This window comes from Ciona robusta, chromosome 9 (assembly GCF_009617815.1).
Source record: "Ciona robusta chromosome 9, ASM961781v2".
NCBI lineage: Eukaryota > Metazoa > Chordata > Ascidiacea > Phlebobranchia > Cionidae > Ciona > Ciona robusta.
The window spans coordinates 7,811,789-7,822,927 of record NC_143243.1 but is presented as its reverse complement, the minus strand read 5'-3'; the positions used below and the strand labels follow the sequence as shown (position 1 = coordinate 7,822,927).

Genomic DNA, 11,139 nt, shown 5'->3' with positions numbered 1-11,139 from the left:
GTCACTTACGTCTGTAAAGAAAATTTAGAACCAAATGAATTGTAGAAAAGATACGTGAATTATTTTAAACATCATTTTGTGTATAAGATTTTTATGAGGTACGGTTAAGGTTCACTGAAGAACGCTATTGTTAGGGAAAAAATAACAGAAATACAATATTTATAATACGTACTTTAGGTGTACTTTATTTAACCTAAAAAGACTGCAAAATTTTGAGGTACTATTTCTTAGTTTAACAATCACGAAAACATGCTTCGTCGTGGATCTGAAGGCAAGAAACCGCTGAAAGAGAAAGTTTTGCTTCTTTACGATGCAATCTTCAAAGCGGAGGATATATCGCTAGAAAACCCCAACTTCTGGGATGAGTTCTTCCTACTCCGAGCGAACACGGACTACTTGGAGAAGAAGTTAGAAGCAATGACCATCAAAGATCTTTTAAACTTTAAGGAGGATTTAAATCGATTCTTCGCAAAATGCGCGGAGTATATTATGTGCGATTATTTAATCCGGAAGATAAATTCTCTCCAGACGATGTCCTGTTTGTTTCGGATCATCCTCTCACATGATCTCGGAGACCACGGGTTTGAAGTGATTGATTTGTTGGTTGGTTTCGGATCAGCGGATGTGCAGATGCAGCTCCTCCTTCGATCGCTGACCTCCATCCTCACAAATACTGTGGATGGATCCTTGGAAGATGAGGAAGAAGACCTTGAGAGAAATTATCCTCCGATCTTGAAAACTTTGGCTCTTCAACTGCTGCTCATCATCTCGACAGGAAGGGACAATGTCAGCCAGAACACATTTCTTGAATATGTGATGCTAGAAGAAGAAGGAATAGAAGCTGCTCTAGTTGAAATGCTTGCCGATCCTGTGGAGCGTAGCAGACATGGTGTTGATATTATCCTTCTGCTGACACTGTTGGTCAACTATCGGAAATATGAGTCTGTTAACCCATATATTATGAAACTTTCAATACTGGATAACGAGTTGGCCCTAAACGGCCTTTCTTCTGTAATTTCAATGTCATTGGCTACGTTTAACAACCAGTTTACCAATAAACAAGAAGAATCAAAAAGTTCCGGTCTGTTCTCCACTATCACAAACATGGTAGGCAGTATGTTTATTGGTGATTCTGATGTACAGAAACATATGATCAAGTCCAATGAAGCAATACTGCTTGCACTGTATGAAGCTGTACACCTCAACAGGAATTTCATATCCGTACTTACACATTCCCACCCTGATGCTCTTATGGAAGCCCCCCCTACAACTCCAAAAGGTGGAGAGATGCGTCATAGTAAACCAAACACACCTACGATGGATTCTGTTGTTCCTATTGGGAAGACCAGCAATGTCCTTTGCACTTTTATCCAATACACGTCTATCATCATGCAGGACACCAAAGTGAAGCAGAACATCAGTAGTTCAAAGCTGTGTTTCATAATTCTTTCATGCATCACTGAAGACCAGCTTGCTAATTCATTTCTGCACGACGCAAATATGATTTTTCATATTCCGATTCACAGAATGCCGATGCGACACCGCAAAGCACGCCCTGCAGATTGTGAAAGAAGTCGACCCTTAGCTTGCTGGCTGTTTGATCTCACTTCAGAGTTCCTTGTAACGCATATGATGAAGGACTTCCCATTTATGCAACATATGAGGTGTATTGGTATCATCCACAGATTAATGTGCTACGAGAAGAAATGCCAGATTAGGCTTCAATATCACTGGAAAGAACTCTGGAGCGCTTTACTTACGTTTCTTAAGTTTGTTTTGTCCAACGAAAATAGCTTCATCGCTCAATGGAAAAACGGGGTTTTTGTTTTGTTGACTCAGATAGTTAACCTGTTCAATATGTTTGTAACTTTCGGCGATACTTTCCTACCTTCTCCCACCAGTTATGATGAACTGTACTACGAGATTGTGCGCATGTCCCAGATATTCGACACCATGTACACCCTGGTGCTACGTTACATAAACCACCCGGAATATAAAGAGTTTGCTTCCAAACTCAACAGCGCGCTTGTGAACATCAGAGCTATTATTCTGCATTTCCGACCAAAAATCGACAAGTATTCAAAGGACAACAACCAAGCCACCCTAACTGAAGAAGAGGTGCTAGAAGTGGTAAGAAACAACTACGATAGTCTTACACTTCGCTTGCAGGACAATCTGGACCATTTCGAGCGATATTCTGAAAGACCAAAAGAAGTTTCATTTTTCAGTGACTTAGTCCGTTCTGTTGTTCAAGGCTATAGAAGAAATGTTACATTTGAACAAGTCGATTTACAAAAGTACTCCAGTATATAGTTGATTTAATTGATAGTGTACGCATCATATAGCCTACCTTCATATTTTACTGTGCGCCTGCCTACATGGCTTACTGCTTTCAAATCATGTCAAATGTATATAATATTCATATTACTGTTTTGTTTATATTTTAAAGCCTATACATCTAGACATGAAGTTGGTGTATTTATTTATAAATGCCACATTTTCAAAATGCTTGAAAAATACAAGGTTGCTTCATAGCAAGAAATTACTACCGAATATTGGATGCTAAATGGATATATATATATATACTATTATTTGTTGCCACTGTAATGCATTTATACCACTTTATAATCTATCTAGTACAAACAGAAATAAAAGACAAAATTAATTCCAAACTGTTGATTCCTGAAAAAATAATGATCAAAATTATTTCAAGTACCCCAATGTTTGTGTGTAAACTTCCATTTCTCTGTTTATTTATTAATTTACATCGTAATATTTCCTGATAAATTCATGCATGCTGTGACATTTGTCTCTCCATTCAGATATTCATCAACAAAAATGAAGTAAACGGCCTATTAAGGCCCAAAAGCATGGTGACAGGTGCATCTATTTTGTGTAATTCATGAATAGAGGCCACTGTGCGTTTAAAATGAAAGATACGGACTTAAACAGCCCTGGATTTAGTAGAAACTCAAAAGTGGTTCAGTTTTTTGACCTGTCAAGAGGCCTTGGTATCAGGGTAGTAGGTGGAAATAAACCAAATGACGCTGGAAGCAGTTTCGGGATTTTTATCAAGAAAATAATTCCTGGTGGTGCAGTGTCTACGGATAAATCAATAAAAGTGGGAGATGAGATAATACAGGTTAATGGCATTGATCTGACTAAGTCAAGTAACCAAAGGTGATTTTATATATGTGTGTAAATACTTAATACTCAATTTTTTTGTGCCTTTTTCTTTACCTTTTTTCATTAATAAAACAAAATTAAATTTTTTTTATTTTGTGATTTTAAGGTAACAGTAACAGGCGTGAATAAATATGTTTTATTTTGTGTATTACAAACAGTTTCATTTAATACAGGGCTGTAAACATTCTGCGTCAATCGTCATCAAGTGTATGCGTTACAATGACAATCTCTGGAGATGAGTATGCCAGGTAACTAAACACCACATACTTGGCTTTCACAGTTAAACATTAACCTTAAGTAGCTTGGGGGATAAAGATAAAGATAAACCATGTACTCAGTATTTCAAAGGTATGAAAACGTTAACTTACAGATCAGAGTTTGCAAGATATTTAAAATTGAGCGAAACAAAAGCACAGAAGAAGCTACGAATGGTGGCTAATAATGGGAGAGGTAAAACCTAATGCGTTACATTTGTAAAATTAAAATTTCATTCGCAAAACACTGTTGTGATTTGGTTTTTATAAAGTTAACGGCCACACTTTTTTTATTTATTTTATCTCTAGCGTTGTAAGTCTGTCATATTGCTGTTAATAAACAGGATTATGTTAAACAAGCAGAGAGATACAAATACGTGGTATAAGTTACATTGGTTTATAATTACTTATTGTTCATTAAGTAATCTTTTAGCGGCTTATCTGGTATAAAACATAGTGTATTTTCGATGTTTTGAAAATGTACTCACACTGTTTTATACAAGATTAGCCACTAAAAGATTATTTACATTATTCCTGGTAGCAGAAGTAACGTCATTATTGTCAAACGTTCAGATTCGATGATCAGTGACATCACAAGTTCAGGTGACGAGTTAAATGAGGATTTACCAAACTCCATTGATAAGTTTGAAATCAGAATTAAAATAAAGAAAACAAACGCTGGGATTGGACTCAGAGTTCAAGAAGAGGATTGTCACCATTATCCTGGTATTTTACATGCAATTTATGGTTGTACTTCTTTATTTACTAAAAGATAATATAATATTCATATTATGTTTGTAATGTAATGGGCTATAGGTGTACAGTATTTACACAATGCATGTAGTTATGGCTGTAGTGCAGGTAGCTGGCCACAACAACTTGCTTACTTTGTTTGCTGAAAGTTAAAATTGTTACCATGCATAGTATGCACCCTATGTTTGAATATATTTTTTGTATTTGTTGTTAGTTTAAAATCACCATTGTTTAATGACTATTACATTCGTGTCATATTTACCTTAACATAAACATAACATGTTGATTTATTGTAACTTGCTTGTTGCTTTGCAATGAGCCAACGACAGTCGGTATAACACGGGTGTTCTGTTTCATACACCTCATGACTGCTTACAAGTTACCACATATGTAACTTTGTGGGTTACTTTTTATTTATATTGCATGGCTGGCAATTTCAACCAACCCATTGACATGTTGATTCATTTATATTCCAACAGTGTTGCTCGTATCTGCAATATTTCCTGGCAGTGATGTCGCAGATGATGGCCAGTTGTGCTGTGGGGATAGAATCACAAGTTTGAATGGCAACACTGTTGTGGGTTTCACAGCAGATCAGTTGCATTCATTGTTGCTTCGTGAAAAACTGAGGCGGGAACCATGGTAACTTATTTTCTTCATAAAACTTTTATCATGCACCTATTGTTGTGTGTTTCACGTACGTTGCATTAAATACCTAAACTGCCACTGATGACCATTCTAATGAAAGTTCAATCCATAACTTTTTACATATACATTTATCATAATGTGTTTAATGTACTGTTGCTTTATAAAATTTAATTCCTCTCCTAATTTAAAAAAGTTCAAAAGTGAGATTTTGAGAGGAATTTTTTTTCTAATTTTAAAAACCATTTTCAATTCATCCAGTGTCAACATCGGGTATGTTCCTTCAAATATTCCGTTGTCAGATTTGTTTCCACGAAGATATGTGAACGGTACAACAACATCTAGACTCTCAATTTCAAGTAAGTGTTCTTTCATTTAATATAAATATTTTACAAAAGAAACTGCAAAACTTGATTCAATCTTAAATGTACAGTCAGGACCTTTTTAACTAAATGTTGAAATGTTTTGTGGCCGCCTATCATAAAAGCCTTTTATCTTACCTTGTATATACATGTTATTTATACACTTCATGATATCTTTATCCAGGCACAAGTCCAAGGAACTCCAACAATGATGTTACGTGTAGAGTCAACCAATCTGCTCAAACAACAGAAACATCTGATTTGAAATTTGAAGCTGTAAGATGAATATATTAACATATTATCCACTTTCTTGTGCCATCATATATTTGTTAATAGAACACTTTATTCAAGAACGCCTCTTAGAAAATTCTAATGCATGTATCTTGAGAGAATTTATGTCATCAAATGTCTGGGTGCTGGGATTTTGCCCAAATTTTTTATTATTTTCTTTATTTTCAAACTAGTTTCCAAAGCCGGCTCCCAGATCCCGGAGGTCCACCGCATCTTTCAAGTCCTTCGGATCAAGCTCCTCCTCTTCAAACATCCAGCGTTCATCACCACAAAGAAGAATGTCGTTCAGTGAAAACGAAAAAATTGAGGTGGTTAAAGTTTAGTTCAAATTATTTGCTTAATATCGCATGTCAGAGCGTAAAGGAATATATCCAGCGTTCCGTTACTCAATCAACACAATTGGCCAACTGTCAAGGGAAAATCTCCATTACAATTGAAGTCCTTGTGTGGTGGTAAATATTCAACTGGGGCTTAAATCCAAGGTTCCATAACTTGGCTGCAAGACCTCATTTATATATAATAAATTAAAATAAAACTAAATTGCCAATTTTCTTTCAGGTTTACAAACTATGTGAAGCGCTTAACTACCTCGGTACGGTTTCAAGCGAAGAGCAAATTACGCAGCTGAAAAGAGCCTTAAAAAAATCGGACAATGATCTAGTACAGTACGGAGGTAATGCCAGATAATAACATTGCAAAATTTTGTCATTCACTGATCACTTTAGTTTTCACTACCGTTCCATCCAGGTTGTCTGGGGTAACATGACACCGAATAATGCGTATTGATAAATTTTCTTCACTTTTTAACTTCTTATCCAGATTTTGTGAAAGCCATGCTAAAGGTGTTTCATGAGCAGCTACACACACTGTATGTTGATAACTCACTTTTAAAAAATCACACAAGTGATGAATCTAGTCCTTATCTAAATGGAGGTCCATCCTCAGTAAGGAAAACATCTAGTAATACAGAAACGGAATCGAAACTGACAGAGGTAAAAAGACATTTGTTTCTAAATTGCGCTGCAATGCTCTGGTTCGTATACAAAGTTTTACCACAGCTGTAATTCTAACCAAAAATCCACAATTTAAGTGTCAGAATTACAGAAAAATTACACAAATATGTTGTAACTTAAAAAAAGCCACTAAATTCAGGCAAAAAACTCACCTTTCCCATTCAAATGCATGTTTGTTACTCCCAGGAACTAAAAGAGTTAAAAGAGAAAATGCAGCTTATTGAGAGCGAGAATACTCTCCTGAAAGAGCAGTTAGCTGCCATGAAGGATTTCCATCGTAGGAACGCATCCGAGGTGGATAACGCAAGGATGGCATCTCAGAGGGAATTGGAGAACATCAAGTTAGATTATGAAGAAGTTATTCGGTATGTTGGAAATTTGTTTGTTTATATTTTTATGATTGTTTTATAGTATAAGCTAAGCACACAGTGCATGCTACAGGCGAAGGGTATTTTGGTTTAATAAAAACCAAACAGTGGAAGAGTTTAGTTTAAATTTCTATGGGTTTTCTTAACGAAGCGGTATGAGAACAGACATTTAACCCAAAGGTTCAGAATTCTTTTTGCTTCCTAGTTCTCTTGAAGCAGAGTTAACAAACCTGCAGTCGAGTGAAAACTGCTTGGCTAAGCTTGACCCTGACAACGAGATGGAGAAGCAAGTAGCTGTAGCTGAGTGTGAGTGGAGGAAACTGGATATTGTGCGAAAATCAAACGAGGAAACGGTTGAATGCCTACTTGCGTTTGTCAATAAAGTTGTTCAATCTGGTAAGTGGCTTGATATTTTTCAGCAAGTGTGTCTGTAACCGGAGGTTATTGGTTCAAGGCTTGTCGCTGCTACCATTTAAGACACTTAGAACGGCAATTGCTCCAATCCAGTGGTCACTAATGTGTTCTGTGCTAGATTCCAACTTGCCTTTACTTTCATTGTAGTGTTATAGGTAATAGCTCTGGCTCTCTTGGTGTATCCAAGACTGAACTTAATCCATAATTTTAACATGTGTTGCAGGACAAATGATTACCAGTACTGCATACAGTTTAAATCTCAAAAAGCATACAATATGTCGCTGTTAATTTGCAGATGCAAAAACTTTCGTGAAATACAACAAGAGCCACGAAGCGATTGAAACATTAGAGCAACTTGCCACTGAAGCTGAGCATCTGTATCTTACTGTTAGGTATTGTGTGTTTAACTTGTATACGTTTATATGGGGGCTGTAATCGTAGCCACTGGGGTATTTTTTTGTATTTGATACCGGGGTTGATGCTTGCTGCTGCTATAGTAGGTATGTGTATCCTTGGTCAAGACAATGTTTTATTGTCTAACAGACTTTAAATTCTCAGTCATTCAAAAAATAATCGCACTTTAAGTTACATATGTGTTAAAAGCGGGCATGAGTTGTATGAAACAGAACACCCGTGTTATACAACTGTCATTGCCCCGCCATGCGAGGATAAATAACACCATCCAAATTAATTCTCACTCACTGATCATCAGGTCGGAGTCCAGGAAGAAAGAACTTCCGTTCGGATGGGAGCAAGCGAGCCTGGGTGACGGGAGGATTTATTTTATCGATCACGTGAACCACATCACTTCGTGGTCGGATCCGAGGATCAAGAAGAATGAAGAGGAAGAAAGGGAGAAGAATGTGTCGTCCTCCCCTGGTTCAACAGGTGATCATTTTAATCAAGTTTTCTCTGGCACCGAGAGTTATAACATGTATTATTTTACTGCCCTGTGGTCCTTGATGGGTTGTCTAAATTGTTACTTGTGGTAACTTGTAAGCAGGCACGTGGTGTATGAAACAGAGCACCCATGTTATAACGACTGTCATTTCCCAGCCTTGCGAGGATAAATAAGTTACATTTATTCAACGTAATAACCCCAAACCCCACAGCTGCAGACGACGAACCAATATACAGCGAACCCCCTCCCTCTGTTGATTCTTCGCATTCTTACGCCACACAGAATGGAATCAACACAACTACTGAATCCCCTTCCTCATTTAGAGTCAAAATGAGGCGCGTGTGAAATTGAACTCCAAACATATTACAATGTGAAATTGAACTCCAAACATATTATTACAATGGTCATTTTAGGTAGACTTGCACCACAAAGGTATTTTTAAAATAGTTTTAAACTTCAGGTGGTTATGGTAAATTTGGGACGTTTGGGGCCGTTTTACGTATTTAGGCGTCAGTTAGATTTAGCAGTTTTTCTGGTATACAACACTCACATTTTCCTGTTAAATCCAACCAGTGTGTGTCCTGTTGTATTGCAACAACACATATTTACCATTGTGAATTGAAATTCCATCACCACGTTTTCTACCTCTTCTCCACAAGCTTACATAACAGTGCTTCAATCCAGTGTTGCCGCCTTAAAAGTTTGCACTTTTAACCCCTATTACACAACACACACACACGTTAGTTCCATGTTATGTAAATGGAAACACTTGCAGCCAAACCTACAGTATTTTTCACTGTCTTTAACACATTTTTCTATGTATAGGAAAATAAAGCACACCAAAACCTAGTTTTTCACACACACAACCCCTTTAGTTCAATAATATCATATATTACCCGTTTTTAGATAACTTTACACACATAGTATAATCTGAGCTGTAATTCCAACATATATTCACATTCACCACTGTTTATTATTTGCTGTGAATCTTTTTGCCAACAATTCTATATTATTGACGTACTTCATCAGCTGTGCCACAATATTTTATACTCGCGGCCATTACTGTCGTATCAACTTATGTGCGTTTTTTAGTAAATTAATAAAATAATAGGTATGGGTATTGGGTGTTTTGAATTAAGGCGTTTTTTAGTCGTGAGCAGAACCACAAACTTCACAACGAGGTGTATGAAACAGAACACTCGTGTTATAACGACTATTGCTGCCCGCTCTGCAAGGATAAATAAGTTACATTCATAATAGTATTGCTACACGGTTTCGTAGTAAACAAGATTTGAAGATATCCTGGTGGTCGCGTACTGTGGTTTCTCTCCTAACTGAAACACTTTTCGATTTCGCACGCATGGTCCACTCGAATGGACGTTAAGGGCTATTCGCCAGGATTCCAAAGCAGGTCGCCGCAATTTCCGTGGGTCGTGTTCGCCACCAGAAATTCTGTAAACGAGAGTGTCGCCACTCGTACCTCTCTCTGAGTGCAGATCGATAAGTTAAGGGGCGAACTGGAGCCTCAACTTTCGCTGTGTCGGGTAGGGGCAATTAACGCATATCTCTGGTAGGCCTTTTGTGTTGGATTTTAACTCTAACCGATTCCCTTGTAGTGCTGATTAGCAAAGCTCGGATTTGTCTGTCTGTCTGCACACTACAAAGACCAAGTTGAAGTTTAAGTGGGCGTATAGGGAATTCGTTAACGAACCACCTGTTTTGACGAACAGCTTAGGTTTTACATGAAAGTTAGGATACCGTGTAATGATAAACCAGCATTTGGCAGATTAGAACACGCATTTAATGCAGAATTTCCATATCGAGTAGGAACTATCTGTAAACATATGTCTTTACCTTTAAGAGTTTTGAGACCTATATTCAGTATTTTCTTTAAGCATTTTATTGGAGTATCAGTTTATATGTTTTTAACTTTAAAGGTTTTTAATCGTTTTGTCGCTATATCCGGTTTTTACGTTTTAAATTTTCAATGTTTGGTACCGCAATCTAATAATGTTAATATTATATAGTATTGGGGGGACACCTTTAGCACATAATGTCCAAATATTCGTGTTTTAAACAATTAACAACGGTATATGGAAGTCGTGGGGATACGGTCTAATACCCTACCGTACGGGTTAGTTATTTAGAGCATTTAACAAAACACCATTGCGAAAAGTATTCGAAATTTTAGTAGTGTTTTAAAATGGATTATTATGAAAGCGGCTGTTTGTTGTTATAATGCGTGATTTTGATAAAGGGATTTAATGTGTAAGTACCCACGTTTCCTGTTACTGTTTTTTATAGTAAGTGTTAGCAAACAGACAAGTCAAAATTATTTGTTTTTAAATTTTGCCCACCGCAACCACGCCGAATTTGCTACGTATTGTGACAATCACTTATATGTGGAAAAGTTATTGCTAGCACGCGATCAATGGCTGTCCGAAGCCACGCAGCTAGCTCGAGTGTTAGCACAGCCGGTTTGGAGGTTTTTCGACGCTCCCTGTTTTGCAGTGGCGAGTAGCGGGGAATGCGGGGTTTGATCCGGATTTAATGGGCTGTATTTTAATTGTAAACCTGAAAAATACGCGAGGGGTGTTTTGTTGCTAGGGTAAAGAGTAGCTCAAGAGCTGAACTGTCATAGTCGATATTGACTTATGGTGAATGATTTGAAAAATAACAGCGGGTTTCGCTCACACTTGCGGAGATTCTGTGACGTGCTAGAATGTGGAGGGTTTGAATTTACAGGATATTGGATTTAAGGTTTCAAGTGGACAATAAGCGAAGGGATTTCCAAATGACGCAAAGTATGAGTTTTGTTTTACTTTTAAAACAATGACACAATATTGTTTTTGCACTGACTCACAAATACAGGGGAGAAAATCGACACTCTGCGTTGCTCAGCTGCACTTAAGAATTTCTATTAATCGCTGGAAATTGGAGCTAATAACTTTT

The 11,139-nt window shown here is 37.1% G+C and overlaps 2 protein-coding genes across 3 annotated transcripts; both read left to right on the top strand.

Moving 5' to 3' along the window:
* The first annotated feature begins 99 nt into the window (after positions 1-99).
* LOC149731901 (armadillo-like helical domain-containing protein 3) lies at positions 100-2,823 on the top strand. Its single transcript, XM_089885458.1, has one exon. It carries the CDS (start codon positions 250-252, stop codon positions 2,311-2,313), a length of 2,064 nt encoding a protein of 687 aa, XP_089741584.1. The 5' UTR covers positions 100-249; the 3' UTR covers positions 2,314-2,823.
* A 79-nt stretch (positions 2,824-2,902) lies between these two features.
* On the top strand, positions 2,903-9,307 carry LOC149731900 (syntaxin-binding protein 4-like). Of its 2 annotated transcripts, XM_089885456.1 has the most exons (15): positions 2,903-3,180; positions 3,360-3,434; positions 3,557-3,636; positions 4,014-4,166; positions 4,673-4,835; positions 5,100-5,197; positions 5,385-5,476; positions 5,665-5,799; positions 6,050-6,164; positions 6,311-6,483; positions 6,691-6,869; positions 7,078-7,268; positions 7,582-7,678; positions 7,999-8,174; positions 8,399-9,307. In XM_089885456.1, exons 1-15 carry the CDS (start codon positions 2,903-2,905, stop codon positions 8,530-8,532), a joined length of 2,139 nt encoding a protein of 712 aa, XP_089741582.1. In that variant the 3' UTR covers positions 8,533-9,307. The 2 variants fall into 2 exon arrangements, with proteins under 2 accessions (XP_089741582.1, XP_089741583.1); XM_089885457.1 differs by lacking the exons at positions 7,999-8,174; positions 8,399-9,307 and having other exon boundaries at positions 7,510-7,629.
* The last annotated feature ends 1,832 nt before the right edge of the window (positions 9,308-11,139 follow it).

Excerpts from the sequence above, each read along its gene's own strand:
- LOC149731901 (XM_089885458.1), top strand. The coding sequence starts at position 250 with ATGCTTCGTCGTGGATCTGAAGGCAAGAAACCGCTGAAAGAGAAAGTT.
- LOC149731900 (XM_089885456.1), top strand. The coding sequence starts at position 2,903 with ATGAATAGAGGCCACTGTGCGTTTAAAATGAAAGATACGGACTTAAAC. Across the intron at positions 5,198-5,384 it reads ATCTAGACTCTCAATTTCAA|GCACAAGTCCAAGGAACTCC; the intron begins GTAAGTGTTCTT and ends ATCTTTATCCAG. Across the intron at positions 7,269-7,581 it reads CAATAAAGTTGTTCAATCTG|ATGCAAAAACTTTCGTGAAA; the intron begins GTAAGTGGCTTG and ends GTTAATTTGCAG.